A 24,172-nucleotide genomic window follows, 5' to 3' on the forward strand; every position below is an offset into this window, starting at 1 on the left:
TCAACCTCCTCTGCTGTAACTTCTGCACCCTATCCTAAAAAAAGAACACAAGCACTGCAGATACATTATCAGAATAAACAATACAGCACTATAAGCATCTAAAAATAACAAAATCAAAATATGTTTATTCATATGCTTATACAGATTGTAATGTTATAGTGTTTTTTTTTTTTAATAATATTGTTGTCTTTTAACTGACTTGCAATTAAATAAAACAAAATGTTTTTCATAGCTAAAGCATGTAGCTCATACACTCTGTAACAAAAATCTCAATTTAACAAATTAAATTTATCATACAGTTTATCTAAATTAAAATATAAGGAGGTGTGAGTCTTCCACTAAAAGTGGTAAAAACGATTTACTTTTAAATCAGTTGGGGTTGTTTTTGTCCCTGAAAAGATATGCTCGGGTTATAGATACATACAAATGTTCTCCACCAGTGCATACAGTTCTGCAATTAAGTATTGGATTTGTGGATATTTTGATAAACAACACATGATACAAGGGGAATACCTTACTGGTGTTATATAAAAAAACACATAAGCTTGTGTCCGATTAAATTTTTGGCTGCATAATATCATGTGATGTATGAAATATTTAATGTCACTGATTTAAGAAGACTAATTTTAAGTATCCATTTTCTACCGCTTGTCCAGTCGGGGTCGCGGGGGTGCTGGAGCCTATCTCAGCTGCATTCGGGCGGAAGGCGGGGTACACCCTGGACAAGTCGCCATCTCATCGCAGGGCCAACACAGATAGACAAGACAACATGGATGGATGGATGAAACTTAAGTATGCATTTGCCTCGACCGTGACAGACATATTTATTGTGACATGGACATTGTTTTTTCATAATAAACTTATAACAAGTCTTGACATGCATATCCTTCATAAGTGGAAACGTTATTTTAAGGATTGTTGGGTATGACCATGGCTGTTCATGCATACTAGCTCTCATGGCTGTTGTATGTAAGGAGAAAAAAAATCATGTTACTGTGTCTTGATTGTCCAAATGTTTACACCAAAGTGCTTGAAACAGAAATTGTACTGTTTATAAATCCAAACAATGCAATGATAATTCACATTATAGGGAAATTCTTGTGGGTTTGCAGATGTTTGCCTGATCCATATGATGTTTCCTAAAAATAAAATGCATGCATGGCCTATTTTGTATATGTATAAAAATACAAATCTTGAAGGTCAGTCTTGTACTGGCAAGTAAAGGGAATTTGTTACATAATCAACATGGCACTGACGTCCACCCATGTCCACTGTCATGGATTTCCTTGAAAAAAAGTCATTTCCCTGCTCCCCATTATCTGCCCCTGATTTTGTTCTCATCGTTTTCCTCTCTAAGGGGAGGGGGCAGGAGAAGGCGAGGTTCTGTTGTCATATCTGTCAGTCTCGCCAGGGATGGCCCCTCCCACCTCAGCAGAGGCATTACATACTGCTGGTGCTTGTGCTCTTAGCAACGGTGCCTCAGCAACAGAGCCAGGGCAACAGAGCTCCACGGCAACAGAGTGCCGTGTCTCCCCAATGGAGCTGCCATTGGGTGGACCAGCTCTTAGGCACTACACCCAGAGCAGACCGAGACCTCACCGACAAAAACTCAACTTTCGTCCCAGCAGACCGCAGGTACAGTCAAACATGATATTGGAGCATGATTGTAAAGTAGTGTGTGTATAGAGATCGAATGGAAGGGAGAGAGGAGATGTAATAGGGAGGGGAGAGGCAGGGGGAAGGGAAGGGAGGGTTAGAGGGGGAGAGCTGCAAAGATGCCTGCTCCCTACTTGAATAAGCCAGTGCCATTGTGCCGGTAACTAGCTGTGTAAGGAAACCACAAATGCCATTTGCTGTGATTTGCTATAGCGTGATTGAATGAATAGGACTGCAGATGGTAGTTTGGCTTGGAGCTCCCCTTCTCTCTTTGCTCACTCTGGGAAAAAAGCCTGCAAACCTTCCCTTTTTTTTTTTGCACATGATTGTGTTTAAAAAAATGTGCATCATCTCCCTTTTTCTTCATGGCTCATCGTGTTGACACATAGCTCTACAGCTGTAGACATCCAGTCACTCCCTTAGAGCCAGCAATATCAAGTATCAAGTCCCAATGACTTCTGCTAAATGTGCGTTTTGCTGCAAATTGTCCCCTCTTTTACTGATACTTATGGGCACAGATGTTAATAAGATCAGGATGTTTCAACATATATACTTGCAATATTGATAATGCATTAGCCACACTGGGAAAACGAGAGATCTTGCATGTGAAATCTGTGAGCGCCCCCCACCCCTACTCCTCATTGTACGTTACTGAGCAACTGCCTCCCAGGAGGCTGGTTTGTAGCAAAAGATTGAAGCCAAAATTCACCTATAGAGACAGTTGTAGAACGGCTGTGTGGGTTTTGTAGAGGTCTGTTACATAATTTGAAGTTACATTTGGAGCTTTTTCTCGACAAAATGATGTGAAATGCACATTTGTATTTTGTACAAATGATAGGAGACAATAATTGAAAGTGAAAATGAAGTCCTTGAGCTCAACGGGCGTGTTGATGAAGGAGTGGAGGAGTTTTTTACCAAGAAAGTTCTTCCTGCTGAGATGGAGTGAGTATCACCACTTACAGTTGCTTTAAGCCTCTTTTCCACCAATTGCTTTTTCACGCTGGTAAAATATTTTTTTATTGGAAAAGTCTTACCCAGCTAATAGGTACTTTCATTGGGGAAAGTTTTAGGTTGGGGCAAGGTTTTTTCTTCAACAGGTAATGTCAGTGGAAACAAGCCACAATTGTGCCAGAAAGGTTTTTGAGAATCCTGGGTGGATGAGAAAAATCCTGTGGTGGAAAAGAGGCTTTTGTCCCTTCATACTGTATCAGTGACATGGGGTTGATGGTGTCCCTTTAGGTGTGGCAGAGTACTGTCTGCTTCTCTTCATGACTTGAGGGATAGCTAATTCAGATTTGAAGCTTGGCTCGCTGCTGTTTCACTTGTGATTGCTGTTTTTAATTGGGAAATTCGCAAAGTTGACTTTTTTAACTTTAGAACATTTTTAAATGATTGGAATCATACAGAAAACACATTTATAAGACTGACCAGTGGAGAAATTTTAATATTTAATGATATAATTATTATTTTATTATGAGGACAGGCTAAACACCCCTTACTGTTTGTCACTGTACTATTTGGAGATTATATATACAATGCAAATTGTGAAAGTTAACAAGCCTATTTGTTGTTTTAGCAATTATATAATGACAGAATATTCATAATGCTTCTTCTTTCTCTTCTACAATTTACTCAGTAGAGTGCAGGCCTCAACCTAGGCCCAGCTGCACTAAACAAAAATATAAACCCAACACTTTTGTTTAGCTCCCATCATTTAAGAGCTGAATTTATAGATATAAAACTTGTTATATGCAGACAAGTGGCCTATTTATCTCAAATGTTGTTCACAAATCTGTGAGAAATGACTCTTTGCCAAGATAATTCATGAATCTCACAGCTGTGTCGTATCACGATGTTAAATAAGACAGCATAATTATTGCACAGGTGTGCCCTCGGCTGGCCACAATGAAAGGTCACTCAAGAATAGGCAGTTTTGATACAACAGATGTTGCAAAAGTTGAAGGGGTGTGCACTTGTGCAGTAGGCATGTTGTTTACAGGACTGTCCGCCAAAGCTGTTGCTCATGATATGAATGTTCATTTCTCTACCATAAACCATCTTCAAAGGCCTTTCAGAAAATTTTACCAGCACTTCCAACTGGCCTCACAACCGCTGACCGGCCCAGGACCACCATATCCAGCATGTTCAGCTGGATAGCTGCTGCAACAATCGCTTTTCATAACCAAAGAATTTCTGCACAAACTGTCAGAAACCGTCTCAAGGAAGCCCAGCCTCATGCTTGTTTTATTTTTTTATTTTTTTTTCATTGGTGGTTCGGTTGGTAGAGCAGTTGTGCCAGTAACTTGAGGGTTTCAGGTTCGATCCCCGCTTCCGTTATCCAAGTCACTTGGCTTTGTGTTCTTGGGTAAGACACTTTACCCACCTGCTCCCAGTGCCACCCACACTGGTTTAAATGTAGCTTAAATATGTAGATAATTGGTTTCCCTATGTAAAGTGCTTTGAGTTTTTAGAAAAAAGCGCTATATAAATATAATTCACTTCACTTTATTTCATTCATTCAAGGTCAAACAAAATATCAATCAACATAACATTAAAAAAATAAAGAGTAAAAAGGAGCAGAAAAAAGTAAAAACTTACTGTATATTATCTGCCTCTTTTTACACAGTTACATTTGTTGTTCAACTTAGAAGACTATTTAGGCAACTTTTCTATATCTAAAACATACATACTCGTCATCTTCATCGAGGTCTCGACCTGAATGCAGTTTGTGTTTGAAACTGACTCTTCGGCAGTGGCGTTGTGTTGGTCAACATTGTGGATTGAGTAGCCCACATGGTGGCCATTGGCTGTGCATTTTCAATGCACAGAAATGCCATCACGAGATCATGAGGCCCATTATTGTGCCATTCATCCCAACCATCACCTCAGGTTGCGGTATGCACAGCCCCATGTTGCACAGATCTGTATACAATTCCTGGAAGCTGGAAGCATCCCAGTTCTTGCATGGCCAGCATACTCACTGGACATGTCACCTATTGAACATGTTTGGAATACTCTGGATTGGAGTATACAACAGCGTATTTCAATTCCTGCCAATATCCAGGAACTTTGTATAACAGGTACTGTGATACTTGGGTAATTTCTACTTTTTTTAACGGGTTTATTTGAATACTCAATAGTGCCACCTCTCATAAAAAGGCTATAATTAAGACAGGTGTGTCACTACAATGTTTCGTTTTAGCGAATTAATAATAAATGTTTGTTTTTAACAACGATCCGATTCGAATCATAATTTGATGATGCCGATAGATTCAGGAACCACATTCATTTATTTCAAACGATATGATCCAAAACGTTTCAGTGAGTTAACATTGATTGAGTGACTTTTTAGCAAAGAACAATCTACCAGTGTTACTGTGAAATAAATACTGGATATTGGACACTGTAGGTGACATTTCTATATTCACCGGTGCCACTCACACCGGTGAATTGAATGATGAATGATAGGTGGTGGTCGGAGGGGCCGTTGGCGCAAATTGCAGCCACGCTTCCGTCAGTCTACCCCAGGGCAGCTGTGGCTATGAAAGTAGCTTACCACCACCAGGTGTGAATGAATGATGGGTTCTACATGTAAAGCGACTTTGGGTACTTAGAAAAGCGCTATATAAATCCCAGGTATTATTATTCTTGTTATTTCTTGTAGGGGCTTAGGTATAAATGAATCATGGATACAAACAAGCAATTAAACAACAATTATTGGCCAATATATTCACATCCTATTTGAATAAAGTGCAACCAACACTTAAAGTTGATTGTGTATCCCAACACTTAAGGTTGATTGTGTATTCCCCCAAGCCTGGAAAATAGCCAAAGTGAGACCCATACCCAAAAATAATAAGAAAGCTTTCCATGGAGCCAGTAGTAGACCAATTAGTATTCTACCTGTTCTTAGCAAAATCATGGAAAAACTTGTGTATCTCAAATTTTAAACAATTTCTCCCATTTTAATCTTGGTTCTGAGTTTCAGCATGCCTGCAAAGATGGTCACTCTATGTACAGCTACAGCACTTGTCCATTTGACTGATGATTGGCAGCAACAAATTGATGAGAAAAAATATGTTGCCGCTGTCTTGTTAGATTTTAGCGCATCATAGATCATGGCTTACTGTTGAGAAAGCTTTCTGCATATGGTTTTAAGAACTGTGCAATTAGTTGGATGGATATATATTTAACTAATAGTTCTCAAACTGTGTATTTTAATGGTGACTTTTCTAATGTAAGGAGAATAGATGGTGGAATTCCTCAAGGCAGCTGCCTTGGTCCTCTGCTCTTCTCTATTTTTTACTAATGATCTTTTTTTAAATATAAAAAGAGCATCTATAACTATGTATGCAGATGACTCTACACTACATACATCTTCTAATAATATATGTATTTTAAGCAATGTACTGCAAAGTGAACTGGAGTGTGTGTCCAGTTAGGTTGACATTAATGGGCTTGTTCTAAATAACAGTCAAACAAAATACATGTTTCTGGGTCAGTCTATGTTTTGGTATTTCAATTTTCTTTTGATAAGGAGATATCGAAAAACAAAAAACGACTGCTTTATCCCCAGTAAAGAAATACGGAAAAACAGACCAAAACGAATGGTTTTTCATCGTCTGACACCGGAAGTTTTTTTTTTACAAAGTAAAAGCGGGGATACTCGTGGGTCTGGCTAAAATGTCTTTGGAGCACTACACAGAAAATATTTTAGACATGGCACAACATGGTCTGACGTTGACATATATGATATATTTATATGCACATATCATATGAAAGTGGAGGTAAAAAGAGATTTGATCGCACATCATAGTACAGATTTTCTTACAGTCCAGTCCTGTCTTTAAAATCACTACTTCCGGTTCCAGTGTCACAATATGAAAGCACATCACTTTTGGTTTGCTTTTCAGTTTCAGTTTCTGTTGATATGTGTGTAGATATTTCAGTAGAAGTCTTGGAACTTTGTGCCATGTCTAAAGTATTTTCTTTGCATGTTAGTCAGAGTCACAGGCACACGGTACCGTAGTAATTGTCTCCGCCTTTTAAACAATCAGATCGATTCCCCCAGGACGCTCCATTTATAACAACATAAGACTGTCATGGACATTATTGAATAGAGGGATTTAATTACACATGATGGTCTTCTGCTCTTCTTAGACTTTTATAAAGCGCTTGACTCACTGGAACATGACGTTCTTTTTCTAGTACTGGAACACACTGGATATGGTATTAAGTTTCGGGAGATAATTAGACGACTTTATAATCTTAATAATAGTTGTGTCTTACTAGTCTCAGGTGCAACCTCTTCCTAAAAAATGAAGAACAAATTTCAACTGCTATTAAAAAGATTCAAGAATTCTCTAATGTATCAGGACTTTGTCTGGACCTTGAAAAATGTGAATTGTTTCCTATCCATGAATGTGTTAATACAAATATTTTCAATGTCCCTGTAAAGTCTGAGGTGAGATATTTAGGAATGAACCAATCAAAATAAAAACAAAAACAAATTAACTCCCAGAAAAGAAACATAGAAAATACAATTAAAGAATGCCAAACTAAATTTATGCAAGCCACAAAGAGATTAGACAATACTTGAACGTATTTACTTAAACAAAAATAGAAAGTTTATCTAGGTGTATTTATCCTGCTTATTCTCATTTCATACCTACCCGAATAATAAAAACATAAACCAACTCAACTTTAATTTAATTTGTAAAAATAAGACTCATTATATAGGAAAATGGCAACATGGTGAAATAATATAAAGATGGAGGACTAAAAGTTATAGATTTTGATTGTTTAAATCAGTGGCTCTCAAATTTTTTTCACTAAGTACCACCTCAAAAAGAGCTTTGCTCACCAAGTACCACCATAATGACCAACATTAAAATACAGTAGCGTTGTTGGCCTACATATTCATAAGAAAACAAGGCAGAGGTTTTTTGTTAGCAAGTATATTTAATATTTTTCTGTCACTGTAACATTACACACAGTTTTAACAGTAACACAGTGTTTGAATATAGGAAAATAAAACACTTTACTTTAATCAAGTGATTCTTTGGTGCACCACTAGACAGAGCCCTGGTACCATTAATGGTACTCGTACACAGTTTGAGAATCACTGGTTTAAATGGTACCCTGACATTGAACTGGTGGAAGTCATGGATTAAAAATTGTGATTCCTTCTGGTATTGAATACCCCCAAACAATATTTGATAAATTAGAAGGATTGAAGTTCCATGATATGCGACTTTCAATGTAGAAGCTTCCTGTTAAATTATCAGACTTTCACAAGCAGATTTATTTTATTGGAAGATGATGTACACACATAACGTGTCACCTCATCACATTCCAAAATTTCATCCATCCATTCATTTCCTACATAATCTTATTTATCTCACCATATGAAATATAACTTACTCCACTAATTATTATTTATTTATTTTCAATATTACTACTTTTGGAGTATATTGTGAACAAATTGAAAACAGAAAGTAAACAAAAGTGTTAGCAACTGCTATGTAAAGGAAAAGGGGTAGGATTAAATAAGCTTTGCTTCTTCCTACTCCTTTTCAAACATGTTGAATAGAGAAACTGCAAATTGTGATGTATCATGTTGTATGCATGCATGTTCGAAATAAACTCAAACTGAAACTCAATTTGGAATAACATATTTATTTGACACACAAACAAATGGCTGTATTAGGATGGTTGCATGCAGAAAAGTATATGGTGGGTTGTAGATATTATGGATGCACAAAGCAACTTGCTTAATTATGAGCAAGACATTTCACTTTCATCCACCACTTTCTGAGTTGAAACAATCGCACAGAGCATTGCTAAAACAAATCCTATTTCTGCTTAAAATAGTTTGTCGCACTGCCCATTATTACTTCCATAACTAATCTTACACAACATTTCATTAATGCGCTAACTATTTTATCTAATCATGTGACATAACATTATCAGGTAATGAGAAGGGACCTTTATTTTGAAGGCGAGTTGCTCCCTTCTTTAGTTTACGGTAGTAGCCGCGCGGCAGTTAGACGCTCCCCAGTTTACACACGAGACGTATTTACACGTTTCAGCGCTCCTGTTTGTTGTTGCTTTCCACAAAGTGCCTTGGAAACATTGTCTGTAAGTCCTGTGTCCTTTTTATGAGTGTCATGTAGACGTTTTGTGCGCGTGTAAATGTAGAAATAGTACTGTGCGATGATAGCTTGCTCTCCTGTTATAGCTTGCTGCTACTTAGCATGTAGCTTCTTTGCTCGCTAGCTCACTCCTCTAAGGGAGGGTGTAGTTACTTAGTATAGTTTATTTGACATATATTTTGTGTCTCTTTATATAGTTTTACAAAAGAAAAGAAAAGAAAAGAAAAACTAAACAAAAACAAGGAAAAGAGAAAACAAAGAAAGAAATGACCAATTAGACAAGAGGAAAAGAAAAGTGCATTCTCTGTGAAAAAACACTAAACCTTCTTAAAGATAAAAGGCTTGGACTCTTTCTTCCTTTTCCTTGGGATCTTCATGTTAACTATCTGTCAGCTTGTTTACGTCACGGACACAGTCAAGTAGGACGGAATAGTAAAAAGACAAGCTTCACGGCGGGCACTTCAACAACAGAAACAATAAAAATGGACAACAAGTGGAGACATCGGCAGTGGTGATGTGGCCAGCACGGAACGAGACCGCTGCCACCCTGCATTCCACCACAACTGGAGGATCCAGTCTTTCCTCAACTAGAAAACCTGCTATCAGGGCCCGTGCTAAACTGGAAGCTGCGCGCGCAAGCGCTTAATACGGACGCCGAGAAGCAGAGTTGAAGGCTAAAGAGGCTAGAATAGCAGCCGAGTTATCAACACTGGAGCATGAAAAAGAGATAGCAGCTGCATTAGCTGAAACCCAATTCCTCGAATAAGCAGCCAAGCTTGAGGGTTGTGAGGGAAGTAGAATGAACCACTTTGGATTGGCTAGCGACAGCAACCAACGCACGAACGACTATGTCGAACAACAAACGAAGCGACAATCTAGCTATGGAGAGCCTCCTGTACTTGAAACATATATTTCGCAAGCTCCTCAACTGCCAGCTACAGCTCAACTACCTACTCAGTGGCCTAGTGGTTACAGTGTCCGCCCTTAGATCGGTAGGTTGTGAGTTCAAACCCCGGCCGAGTCATACCAAAGACTATAAAAATGGGACCCATTACCTCCGTGCTTGGCACTCAGCATCAAGGGTTGGAATTGGGGGTTAAATCACCAAAAATGATTCCCGGACGTGGCACCGCTGCTGCCCACTGCTCCCCTCACCTCCCAGGGGGTGAACAAGGGGATGGGTCAAATGCAGAGGACACATTTCACCACACCTAGTGTGTGTGTGACAATCATTGGTACTTTACTTTAAAGATTTGACAATTTCAGTTCCTACACAAGAACCTGGGAGGTCAGCAGCAGCTGCTACACAGCAACCCACAAGATGGGTGCCTGCAGTACACCAAGAATTCCCTGACAGGGTATCACCCCGTCAGTTCTCACCTGTCCAGTCACATTATCCTCTTCTCAGAACCCCACCACAGCCAAATCCAAACGACATGACTGCTATGAGCGACATTGCAAGATATTTTGTGCGCCGGGAGCTTGTGAGCTCTGGTCTCACCCAGTTCAACGACCACCTGGAAAACTACTGGGCATGGAAGTCCTCTTATATCAACGCCACTAGAGAACTCAACTTAAGTGCCAGTGAGGAACTCAACCTATTAACAAAGTGGCTAGGGAGAGAGTCCTCGGAGCATGTCAGAAGGATTCGCTCCGTCCATGTCGCCAACCCTGCTGTAGGCCTACAACTTGTCTGGGAACGCCTAAAAGAGTGCTACGGCTCCCCGGAGGTGATCGAGAGAGCCCTCTTTAAAAGACTAGAGGATTTTCTGAAGCTGTCCAACAAAGAACCCACAAAACTAAGGGAACTTGGAGACCTGCTCTCAGAGTTAATCGCTGCTAAGTCTGAAGGCTACCTGCAAGGGCTCTCATACCTGGACCGAGCCAGGGTGTGAACCCCATTGTTAAAAAGCTGCCACACGGTCTGCAAGAGGAATGGTTGGCTAAGGGTTCTCAGTACAAGGAGAAGTACAATGTTTTCTTTCCCCCCTTTGCCTACTTCACCTACTTCATCTTCGAAGCACGTAGAAGAAGCGACCCCAGTTTTTCCCTCACTCCAACTCAGTTGAAAACATCAAATCTGTCCCCAAAGCACGAACAGTTCGAAAGAGGGGCAAGATACGCTAAAAGACAAGTATTTACCCACAAGACAGATGTCGAAGGAAACAACCCAACTTCACAAATGTTCAGTTCAAGTTACAAGCCCGACGATGTTGGGAGACAGTGTCCCATACATCAGAAACCCCATCCTCTGAAGAAGTACCGGGGTTTTCGAAGAAAGCCACTTGTAGAGCGCAGAGCCTTCCTGAAAGACAATGGGGTCTGCTTTAAGTGTTGCTCCTCCACGACCCACCTGGTGAGGAACTGTAAGACGGCTCTCAAGTGCAGCGAATGTGAGAGCGACGGCCATGTAGCCGCGCTTCATCCTGGATCTTTACCGTGGGATAAAGAGATCAAGGACCCCCCCTCACAGTATGGCGGGGAGTGTGAAAAGAAAGCGCCTGGACCAGCAGTCACCTCAAAATGTACAGAAGTCTGCGGCAAAGGGCAAAGCCTCCGGTCCTGTTCCAAGATATGCTTGGTTAAGATTTATCCCAAAGCACACCCAGACAGATCTACTAACGTCTACATCCTCTTAGATGACCAGAGCAACAGATCACTGGCGAGGTCTGAATTCTTTGACCTCTTCAAAGGTTCAGACACACCTTACACTCTGTGGACAAGTGCAGGAGTCACCGAGACATCCAGAAGGAGAGCCACTGGGTTCATTGCAGTGTCTCTGGATGGAAAAACAAGTGTGGTGCTTCCAACACTCATAGAATGTAACCACATGCCAGACGACCGGTCCGAGATACCGACTCCCGAGGTCGCGCGACACCACAACCAGTGGAAGTCCATCGCTCACATGATCTCACGTCTGGACCCTAAAGCCCAGATATTAGTACTTCTTGGACGCAACGTCCTTCAGGTCCATAAAGTCAGAGAGCAGCGTAACGGTCCTCATAGTGCCCCCTTTGCCCAACGACTGGATCTTGGCTGGGTCGTCGTAGGGAATGTGTGCCTCGGGTCAGCCCACAAAGCGGCAACTGTGACTTCCGACCGTACCAGTGTGCTTGTAAATGGAAGACCATCTCTCCTCACTCCATGTCCCAACCAGCTTCAGATCAAGGAAAGGTTTAGCTCCAAAGTACACCATGCAACTTCTGCTCACAGCCATGAATTAAACATCCTTGTCCTTGATGACAGCAACTTAGGGCAACACGATCTTCCAGAGCACTAAGGATGATGATCAATTGGGAATTTCCATCGAAGTCCTCAACTGGGACGCCGCTCTACCAAAGACAAAGGAAGCTGAATGGAAGATGTGGAAAGATTAATTACAAGATCTGCAGAACATCAGGATACCTAGAGCGTACTCACCCACTACCTTGTCTACCGCTCAGAAGAGAGAGCTTCATTTTTTCTCTGACGCTTCAGTAAAGGCTATCGCTGTCGTTGGCTACCTCAAAGTAATTGACAGCAATGGAGGGTGCCACGTCGGTTTTGTCCTAGGAAAGGCGAAACTAGCACCTCCATCCGCTCACACTATTCCAAGACTAGAATTGGGAGCTGCCGTACTTGCAGTGGAAATGCCAGAGTCGGTACAGAGAGAGCTGGACGTTTGTATCGACACAATGCATTTTTATACAGACAGCAGAGTAGTTCTGGGATACATCTACAACCAGACCAGGCGATTCTACGTGGACGTCTGCAACAGGGTTCAGCGAATTAGAAGGTCAATCAAACCAGATCAGTGGCACTACGTCCACACAGCTCAAAACCCAGCAGATCATGCTACACGATCAGTTCCTGCAACAGAGCTTAAGAACACTACATGGCTCACAGGACCCACCTTTCTGTCCCTGCCTGATGAAGTTCCCAGCTCTGAAATGGAGCATCACAAACTTGTCGACCCAGACACTGACAGCGAGGTACGTTCCCATGCTACAAAGATCTCCATTCCTCACTCTAAGCTGGGATCTCATCAGTTTGGGCGATTTTCCACATGGAAGTCACTAGTACGGGCTATCTCTTCCATAACCAACATGCTGGAACGCAAAAGACCATCAGTCACAACCGGCGATATCACTAACCCTGTACAGCACAACAACTATCAAAGCACAGACTCATATTTAGTTGTGTGCAAAAAGAGACTAACCGAGCTGAGCTCGACTCCTTGGCTGCTGGGAAAAACATTCCAAATGATAGTCCCCTAAAAGCTGGACCCTTACATGGATGAAAAGGGACTTTTGAGGAGGCAAAAAGGATCTCTTTTTGCCTCCACTTTCGTATTATATGTGCATAAAAATATCTGTATATTGTGTTGCGTAGGGCTCCAAAGACATTTTAGCCAGACACACGAGTACTGTAGTATCCACGCTTTTACTTTGAAAATAAAGACTTCTGGTATCAGACTACGGAAAGCATCCGTTTTGGTCTGTTTTTGTTTACTGGGGATCTTAATTTTTCTTTTCAAAACCAAAAAAAGAAAAACATTTGTTTCTCAATTTTCTTTTTTGTATTTTAAAACGAAATTTAAATAAAAACTGTTGTTTTTTGTTTTGTCATTTTTATTTATGAAAAGAAAATTTAAATTCCAAAACATACACAGACACCTCTGTCACTCACTTTAAAATGTATTTATTTGGAACAGGTGTATGAAACTGAGCTGTTAGGGTTAACTATAAATATTCAATTGGTCTGGTCATATAAACAAGATAGTGTCCAAAATGGGCAGGACTCTTTCTGTTATTAGAAGATGTGCCTACTTTATGACTGATTTTTCAATCAGAGTTTTTGGTGTTGTCTCATCTTGATTATTGCTCTGTGATTTGGTCATGCGCTCCAAAGAAAGATATTCAAAAGCTCCAACTTATGCAGAAATAGGCTGCACGATTGGCCGTGAAGTGCCCACTCTGGACAAGTATTGACAGTAGGGGTGTGGGAAAAAATCGATTTGAATTCGATTCGCGATTCTCACCTTGTGCGATTCAGAATCGATTCTCATTTAAAAAAAATCTTTTTTTTTTTTCTTTTTTTTAAATTAATCAATCCAACAAAACAATACACAGCAATACCATAACAATGCAATCCAATTCCAAAACCAAACCCGACCCAGCAACACTCAGAACTGCAATAAACAGAGCAATTGAGACGAGACACAAACATGACACAGAACAAACCAAAAGTAGTGAAAAAAAAAGAAAAAAAGATCAACAACAGTATCAATATTAGTTAGAATGTCAACATAGCAGTGATTAAAAATCCCTCATTGACATTATCATTAGACATTTATATAAAAAAAAAAAAAAAGAACAAAAGTGTCACAGTGGCTTACACTTGCATCGCATCTCATAAGCTTGACAACACACTGTGTCCAATATTTTCACAAAGATAAAATAAGTCATATTTTTGGTTCATTTAATAGTTAAAACAAATTTACGTTATTGCAATCAGTTGATAAAACATTGTCCTTTACAATTATAAAAGCTTTTTACAAAAATCTACTACTCTGCTTGCATGTCAGCAGACTGGGGTAGATCCTGCTGAAATCCTATGTATTGAATGAATAGAGAATCGTTTTGAATCGGGAAAATATCGTTTTTGAATCGAGAATCGCGTTGAATAAAAAAAAAAATCGATTTATAATCGAATCGTGACCCCAAGAATCGATATTGAATCGAATCGTGGGACACCCAAAGATTCGCAGCCCTAATTGATGGGTTCTACATGTAAAGCGACTTTGGGTACTTAGAAAAGCGCTATATAAATCCCAGTTATTATTATTATTATTATTATTAATTGACAGTATGCACCACAATCTATCATAGTTACTGTGTATGTTGATAAGTGCTTACTAAAAAAACTGGTGGTATTTGAGGCCAAAAATATCATATGTTTGTAACATACACAGACACTCCGCTAGGCAACAGACTAATGGAAACACTGTAGTACCAGGAGCAAGAACATGTGCTATGCAAAAAACGGTGTTATACATAACTGCTTCCCAGTGGAATAGGCTGCCTCGTGTATTAAAGGAGTCCAATGATGTAAGGATTTTTAAAAACAAGCTTAAAGATACTACACTAAAGACTGTTTTTTAAAATTCCCTTTTGTAATTTATTTTATACATGATGGATTGTAGTACTGTTTATGTGTAGCATTTTATAGGCATATATTTTGTTATTAAGTGTCTTTTCTATGTATGTATTGTTGAGATTTTATTTAGTTGTTGTTATTGTCCTGGTGATGGACCCCAGGAAGATTAGTGGCTTCTGTGTAGCAACTAATGAGGATCTATTTTAAACAAATAAACAAATTAACAGGACTATACCTTTTCATTTTCAAAATTCAACAAATGTTCAATAAAAGTACAGTAACCAACATCTTAACAATACATTTACTGCTACTTTTACTGTTGTTTTTCCAACATTAAAATAATACCATATTAATATAAAAAATAAAGTGCAACCAACATCTCCTCAGGTTGAATTAACAGTAGGTTCACCTGAGAAATTACATGCAACCAATTATTTTCAGGTTCAATGAGCATTGGTTTGACCTCCTACTACTCTCATTTTAATGAACAGCTACGGTGGCCGAGAAAAGTCACAACAAATGCAAACGCCACAACACAACAACTTTTACTTATAGCAGGATTGCAAAAGCGACAAAAAATATAACATAAAACCCTAACAGAACAACTATAGGCCAAAACACGACAATATAAAGATGCAAAGGAAGAGACAGCAGACACGTTTTGGCGACGGACCACAATGGCTGAAGTGGAAAGTTGAAAACGGTCTAATGAACGAAGTTGGAAAAGTAAGTGAAGTGTGACCATTTTTTCAGTCATAAGTTATTTAACTTTTTCAATAACACTAGTATACTATGTTTATTACACTGTTTTTAAGCTTCTGTATCAGCTTGCTCCGTCGGCAAAACTTGCTCCGCTGTCTCTTTCGTAGTATCTGTGGCTTAAAGTTGTGTTGTGGTTTTACATTATTGTGTTCTGGTGCTTGTATTTGTTGTGGCTTTTGCATTCATGCTGTAGCTGAGAGTTGTTGTGTTGTTGTTTTATGATTATCTTGTTCTGTTTGCATTTGTCTTGACCTTTCTTGGCAACCGCAAGGTATTCACCATTCTTGTTTTGATGACTGATGGCGTTGGGCAGAAAAGACTTGAGTAATGTTTAACATCCTTATCATTAAAAGTGCTCAACTTCATAAAAAGTGTTGTGTTCTTAAATCCAATGTTTTCTTTTTTGTAGTATCGATAAAATCAATATATTGCCTTTTAAAACGATGGTGGATCGATACCTATCTTACGGAAGGCCAACTTGCCAAGCACAGACTGAAGTAGTTGAATAAAAGGAATAGAAATCGTTCTATCGATATATCGATTAATCGTTACACCCCTACTAATTAACCACGATGCTAATGTGACTTGCTGCCCTTTTCAGTCTGCCAATATTAGCGGAGCTTTACTGACCAGACCTTAGTCTGTTCCTCTTCAAAGATTTAAATAAGTCAAGTCTCCTGTCCCTCATTAAAAAAACACAAAACAGTGTTTAGGGCACGTCCGACCGGTAGGAGGCCACGGGGAAGACCCAGGACACGTTGGGAAGACTATGTCTCCCGGCTGGCCTGGGAACACCTCGGGATCCCCCGGGAGGAGCTGGACAAAGTGGCTGGGGAGAGGGAAGTCTGGGCTTCCCTGTTTAGGCTGCTGCCCCCGTGACCCGACCTCGGATAAGCGGAAGAAGATGGATGGATGGATGGAAAACAGAGTCAAGTAGTTTTGAAATATCAATAGCATCAGTTTTACATTGGTGCCATTACATCGGTACATTGGAGTGAGGTTTAGGGGGATGAGTGTAATGGATGCCAGTGAGTGTCACTATGCAATGCTACATTGTGTAAATATCACTCTCCGACGCCAAAAGAGTTAAGCTGGAAAATAAATTGATAGCCCAGGGCTTTTAGTTTATTGACTAGCTCTTCTCGACTTAACTCTTAAATAGTGTGGATTGTGTGGCCTGCTTGTGCAGGATGACCACCATTACATTCGCACACCCATTGAAGAGGGGTGAACCTGAGGCACACCTGTGCAGGAATCACACGTCTATTCAGCATCTTGATATGCCACACCTATGAGGTGAATGGGTTATTTCGGCAAAGGAGAAGTGCTCATGAACACAGCTTTGTAGACAAGACCTATTGGCTTTTTGTGTACATAGAAAAATGTTTAGATCTTTGAGTGTTGCTCATCAAAGATGGGCACATAAACTAAAGTGTTGCGTTTAGATTTTTGTGGAGTCCATGTGTTGGGTCACACTTAGCATGTTGGCCGCACGATCAGGAGACACAGGGTTCGAATTAGAGGTCGTCTGATTATCGGCCGTGACGATTATCGGTGCCGATATTTGTCATTTTGACGTTAATCGGTATCTCCTTTTTTTTTACAACTACAACATAACTATAACAGCAGATACAATATATATACACATATGATACCAGTATTTAGTGTATAAAAAATATATATTAGTGAAGTCAATAGTAATAACTACTGCTCAAGCACCAGCCCTTTTTCCCCGCATGAGAAATGTTCCCTTCTTGCTGGAGCCCAATTGTTATTTAAAAAAATAAAAAAATAATTTAAGAATAAAAAATATGTTTTGATATCTGACAGGGCATTTATTTGAGTTCTTGTGAGAATTCTTCTGTGGTCTGCTCTGCTGCTTTCACCGCGGTACTCACGCTCTCACGCTGCCACATCCACTCCCACCAAACACCTCCCTCCCCCTACTTCCACCACCACCCTTCACCTTTCTCTCCTTCTAATGCAGTGCTGGTCGCTTACAGTGCATCTCTTCTGCATACCTGTCAAAACTTCATATTTTGCAGAGAAATCCAGTTCTTTACTGGCATCTTCCCAGTCTTATTTTGTTTGTTTTCGCGACTGCAGCGATTGGGTCGCTCGTCAAGCATTCGTCTGCAACACTTGGAGCGAGGGCTCATTAAAGGAACGCCGCAATTTTCATGCCCTGGGATTCAATCAAATAACAATGTGACAGAGATGGATGGACATGAAGATGACAGAAAAGTTACCTCTACCAAAAATCCAATCTTTGTGTTAATATCTTGACAAAATAGGAGACTTATTATCCATCCCATCCATCCATTTTCTACCGCTTCTCCCTCACCTCATCACAGGGCCAACACAGATAGACAGATAACATTCACACTCACATTCACACACTAGGGTCAATTTAGTGTTGCCAATCAACCTATCCCCAGGTGCATGTCTTTGGAGGTGGGAGGAAGTCGGATATGAGTAAAAAGGAGCAGGCAGCAGCTCACACATTCTCATACATTCTGTAATATCCAGGTTAGAAATTATGTCAGCCAGCTTGTAAAATGTCTCAACGATAAGCTATGTGTAGGAGCCCAGAATAGTTTTTATTTAAATGTTCACAATATTTCAGGGTTCCCCATGAGGAACCCTTACAATGAAATAAATCCATGAAAATTGTATATGTAGAGGAGGGCGTGGTCAGCGCGCCTCCTGCAGGAATGGGGTGTGTATGGCCCGGCCTCGAAGCCAGCGACAGGTGAGTAGATTGCCCCAGCTGGGGCTGGCTATCTAATCACCTGTCGCCTTTATTAGCAGCAGCTGGATCGAGTCACGTTGGTTGGAGTTGGAGAAGAGAGCAAGACACACGTGAGAGAGCAGAGCAGAGCAGCAGGAGAGAAGGGGCTAAAAAGTCGAGCGCGATCGCTGCTGCGTGGACTCAATAAAACATTGCTGAATCCTGAATACCGGGCTCTCGTGCCAGTGTGTGGTGGTCAGGAGAATCCACTAGAGGGCAAACTCTACAGTATACAATTGAGTAGATGTATACAATTTAATGTATATTTGAAGTAGAAAAATCACATATTTTACCAATTTTCCCAGAAGATTTCCCCTATTTTGAAATGCAAATGTTGAGCTCCCTGACCCGCAGGATTAGACAGGGGTTTGTGAAATCTCCTGATGTTTTTTTTTTAAATGAATGACAACATTAGCACCACATAAAACATGTCACTATAGTTTTGTCGTTTACGAAAAAAGTAAAAAAAAAACAACCTAAAGCCTTGTCCAGCTGTTTACTGATATTCACTAGTCATGTTTAGCTAACGTTTACTGCAAATGAATTTCGGCACCAAATATCGGCTTCCTTGACTACCAATAATCTTTTGGCACTGAAAAAAATCATATCAGTCGATCTCTAGTTCGAAATTCTGTTTGTTTGTTTTTCTTCTAAAAACATGCATGTTGTGTTAACTGAAGACTCAAAACTGTCCATAAGTGTTTACAGTATCTATATGTGCCTTGGGATTAGTTGGCAAACAATCAATGGCGTACCTTGCCTTTCAACTAAGATAGGCTTCAGCTTACCCGTGGCCTTAATGTTATTTTCTTTTTAATTTTTACTACAGATATCCTGCAAATAACTTTTATAATGTCAAAATTCAAAAAAGTAATGAAAACAATAAAGTTAGTGGTATACGACTTTTGCTTAGTATAGTATGTTACATATTGATTTGATACAACTGACCCTTGTGCATAGGAAAAAGCAAGATGAGGAACCATTACATGAGGAAGTCATCACAGTGGACGAAGTGGTTCCTGCCACCTCCATCCCTTGCCCGCCGCCCACGAAAACACTCAGGAGGAAGCTTGGGGATTTCTTTACCCTCAGAAAGAGACGAGGTGTGAAATCAGAGCCGGGGCATGAGGGCCGACCTAAGAAGGCCTCCATCGCTGATCTAATTCGCCCTCTTAGGGAGGCGGCCAGAGCCGAGAAAGAAAAAGATAAGGACCGTGTCAAAGAACACGAAAAGGAGAATGAAAATGAGAAAGGCAAAGAGCAACCCAGTGGTATCCCCGGAGAGTCGCCTCTACAGGAAACAGCTGCAATGGATGCTCAGCCACTGAGGGGTGAAGGGGTGCCACCCCGCCGTGCTCTCAGAGAAGGGAAGTCCCAGTCTCTTATTTTACTGTCTGGTTCAGCATCAGCGACCGCTAATGCCAGAAAGGTGAGTATGTGCACAATTAAAAAACACACATGTGTTGTAGGCCTTTAAAATACCTTTTTATTCTTGATTTCAGAAACAGTTTGAAGGACAACATAGCTTTGAACAAAAACTTCATCTAATGCTTCAGCGTATTGGTGTTTCCAAAGCTCAGCCAGAAGAGACACAGGTGTGTGTGTTTTTGAATGTAATATATTGCATCTTAACTACGGCGCAACCACCTACTTTCTAAAGGGATATGCAAACACATCAAAGGCACTTCTCAGCCGCCCTTCAGGTCCCGCACCTCGCTACCTGTTAGCCTAGCATCTAATTTCTTTATTTCGTCTTCAATCCCAATTTCCAACGACAGTATGAACTTCTCATCTTAAAGTAACATAAACAGTAGATTTGTGCACTAATGATTAAATATCGCCAATCCTTAGTTCCTTGTCATAGTGATGAAGAGTGTGCATGTGTGTTTGAACGAGAGGGGCGAGAGAAGGAGGCAGCAGGCACCCAATTAGTGATGTGTCTCCTCTAATTGATTACATCATTTACAAATGCACACACAGCTGTTGAATACCGAAATAATTCTCTACCTATCGTTTTGGCGCCTCCTCAATGCACCGCATTTAAGTGTATACCCACTTCATGCATCGCACAAGAGAATACCCACTTTTTGCGTCGCTGATTATATATACTCTCAAACAAATAAACATTTTAATGGCGTTGATTCTATTTTCATAGAATCCAGAGAGAGAGATGAAAAAAGCAGAATCTGAAGGTATGTCAATTTATATCCAGTATATGCAAAACATGAAGGAATTACGCCCACAAAGATATATTATGTATGTATGTGTTATGATAAGATATAATAACAATAATATAAAACATAATTTTTTAGCTAAATAATTATATATATTTTTTGTCTCAGGCACCATTATTGACAGTAAAGCTGAACCAACCCCGACTTTTACAAAACACAGAACTATGTCAGCATCATCAGGTAAGCAAAACACACATTACATGGATACTGTGCAAAAGTCTTAGGCCACTTCTGCCTTTTAAGAACCGTTTTTCCTACGTCATTCTGACATACTGAAACATTTATCAGCATGCATATACAGGAACAAACTCATTACATTTGGTGGGGACCTGGGTAAAGGTACAGATACAAGGATGGGTATAATGACCAATTAATTGATCAGAATTCAGCCCTGGTGGGCAATTAATTTTTGAGTAATTGTGTCTTCAAGCATCAATGAAGCATAATGGAGTGCAGTAGTTGGCGTGCTATTGATTTAGTTTCAATTCATTTGTGGTTTAAGGACATAGGAACATGACGTCAGATTTGGGAAGTTGTGAAGTGAAGTGAATTACATTTATATAGCGCTTTTTCTCAAGTGACTCAAAGCGCTTTACATTGTGAAACCCAATATCTAAGTTACATTTAAACCAGTGTGGGTGGCACTGGGAGCAGGTGGGTAAAGTGTCTTGCCCAAGGACACAACGGCAGTGACTAGGATGGCGGAAGCGGGGATCGAACCTGCAACCCTCAAGTTGCTGGCACGGCCGCTCTACCAACCGAGCTATACCGCCCCAAGTTGAGCTATAAAACCAATCTCTACTATATCACAATTATTTTTCTTTGTAAAACAATGGCATCAAAAAAGGAGTTAAAAACAGGAAGCAATTGATGATTATTAATATTCCCATAGTTGATGAAGGATGTTTGGTAAAATGCTAATCCCTGGGGATACAAATTGTATTTTTAGTTTTAGCTATCTTACACCACTCAGAATCCTAATGGACCCGCCCATCGGTCATATTCTTTCATGAACAAGGAAGTAGCCTGCTAACTAACAAACTGATACATTTTTGCCATTTTTGGTAGATGTCTATGCTGTTTTGAGTCATAGTCTATTGTTTTTGTAGCATTACTAAAACAAACATTGTAATTGTGACCTAACACTTTTGCACAGTACTGTATGTATCGTAATAATTGTACTTAACTTTGAATCATCAGATACGCGTCATCCAATTCGATCAAGCGTGTCAGCACATGAGTCAGCTGGAAAGCCTCCTTTGCTTCCAAAGCCAGTCGTCAAGCCCGGTCCGGGCCCCACAACATCTGGCCGCAACACGCCTGAGAATGAGCTTGTCCAAATAGAGGAGGGGGAAACAAGCACACCCCCTAAATTAATATTTGCTGCTCCATCTGGTCACGCTACTCCAGCTGTAACCACATACACCAACCCTGACTCGAACAACGATCTTATTTCCTCTTCTAGTACTGTAACATCTGACTCTGAGTTAGCTACTGTTACCACTACTGCAACACCCACAAACGGTACAGATCAAGGTGGCAAACCTTCTGAGCCTGAAGCACAGCCTGTTAGCACAGAACCATCCACTTCTAATTTCCCAATAGCTGTTACAGAACCCACCACCACCGCCCCTAATACTTCCACTTGCTTGGAATTTTTCACTTCAAGCACCTGTGCCACTTCTGACTCGACAATTTCCATAACCACCTTGGAAACTGTTTTTGCTCATCACAGTAAAAGTCTGTCAACACCAACAGATATGTCAGTTAAGCCATCAAGGCCAGAGTCTAACGGCATAGTCTCAGTTCGTGATGAAGCCTTTACTGTCGTTGCAACAGTAGGACCGATTATCCAACCAGAAGATATCAAATCTAATGCTGCAACCACCTCAATTTCACCTACTGTAGCTAGTGATGACTTAAAATCAGTGTCACCTACAACCCCAATATCTTTGAAAAGCACTAAAATCACATCTGTGGCCCTGACCTCAACTCCTCCTGCATCCCATACCCCAATTACCAGCTCCTCCACTATTCCTCCTGCCAGCAACACCGCCATCACCACCACAACATTGACTGACTGCATAGACTCTTCTTCTTCCATTGTCCCCAACGCCCCATCCAGTGAATCCAACCTCACTACCAGCAGTAATGCAGGTTTAACGACTACAGATGCAATTAGTTCCCCGTTCACGACTGACCCACTTTCCTGTAAGAAGACCAGCTCTGCGCTTTCATCAGGTATGATCTGCCTCCCATCTTCTGATGACTCTAGTCTAACCACTCCAGCACTCACCCATGATAGTCCAGGACGAGATTTACACACAAATATCGACGAAAGATCGAGTCCGCCTGTTAAAGACTTGGGTAAGTATGACTTAATGGTGTAAACTAATTCATGCTTTCTTGTCTTTGATTTCACATCAGTACATTTTCTTTCAAATTAGCAGGCGTTGAGTTTGAGGTGGTCCAAAAGAACAAAAAAACTGAAATCAAGATAGTCGTGGATGATGCGGAAGCGAGTGAGCCTTGTATGGAGAAAGCAACTCAAGACAACAGCGACGAAGCGACAAAGAAAGAGGTGCAAGAAGCAAGTGTGAAAGCGGAAGATGTCACAGTTTCGGCTGAGGGGGGAGTGACTGAATCTGCATCCGAGAACAAGCGCCGAAACCAAGAAGAAACCAAGTCCGTGGATGGGAAGTAATTAAAAAGGATACTTATGGAATTGCTGAATTTGGGACCAACTACTGTGACGTAGGCAGGTTAGGCCACAGTAAAGATTAAAGTTTAAATGATCCATGGCACTTCCTATACAGGGACCACCAACACAACAGCAGCACACCACACACCCAGTGGGCCACTGGACCAAAGAACAGAGATCCCCTTGGTGTGATATAATCGACAATTCCAGCAGTGTCTTTGTCCTTTTTTTTAACTTGTGTTTGATTTTTTTTGCATTGCACGTATGATTATGTACTATAAAAAAGTATTGTGTTTTAAAGACACCATGTTTACAATAGAGGGATAAAAGAAAATAGATATGACTATTAAATGGATTATTGAATTGATCGTTAGTGAGACGTTTTTTTGTTAAACAAGTAAACTTTTCTCGATGAAATCTGTTAATTCATTTGTCTGTGACCTGGTCTAGTTTGTATATTAGATATACATGCATGCTCCATTATGGTGTTAAATGGGTTTATGTTGTAAATGAACAAACTCTCCCATTTTGTGCCAGACCACATTATGTGGTTCAAAGCTGTGGTAATGCTTGAAAAAAAATCACGAGATTCAATGAAACATCCCTTTCTGCGGTCAAGAATGAGCTTCAGTCCGACTTTCATGGAAATGGTACACTTACATAAGTTTGTATGAGTTTACTGTACTATGTTCACATCTAAATGTAAAGGTTGCCCAATTTTATTTAACGGGATTAG

The 24,172-nt window shown here is 40.3% G+C and overlaps 1 protein-coding gene across 2 annotated transcripts; it reads left to right on the plus strand.

The window, feature by feature from the left end:
- The first annotated feature begins 1,462 nt into the window (after positions 1-1,462).
- LOC133608673 (uncharacterized) lies at positions 1,463-23,820 on the plus strand. 2 transcript variants are annotated; one of them, XM_061964124.2, is made up of 8 exons: positions 1,463-1,635; positions 2,495-2,598; positions 19,462-19,930; positions 20,004-20,096; positions 20,657-20,693; positions 20,844-20,915; positions 21,936-23,102; positions 23,183-23,820. In XM_061964124.2, exons 1-8 carry the CDS (start codon positions 1,537-1,539, stop codon positions 23,437-23,439), a joined length of 2,298 nt encoding a protein of 765 aa, XP_061820108.2. In that variant the 5' UTR covers positions 1,463-1,536; the 3' UTR covers positions 23,440-23,820. The 2 variants fall into 2 exon arrangements, with proteins under 2 accessions (XP_061820108.2, XP_061820109.2); XM_061964125.2 differs by having other exon boundaries at positions 23,186-23,820.
- Positions 23,821-24,172: the final 352 nt, after the last annotated feature.

The sequence above is a fragment of the Nerophis lumbriciformis genome, linkage group LG06, assembly GCF_033978685.3.
Source record: "Nerophis lumbriciformis linkage group LG06, RoL_Nlum_v2.1, whole genome shotgun sequence".
Taxonomy (NCBI): domain Eukaryota; kingdom Metazoa; phylum Chordata; class Actinopteri; order Syngnathiformes; family Syngnathidae; genus Nerophis; species Nerophis lumbriciformis.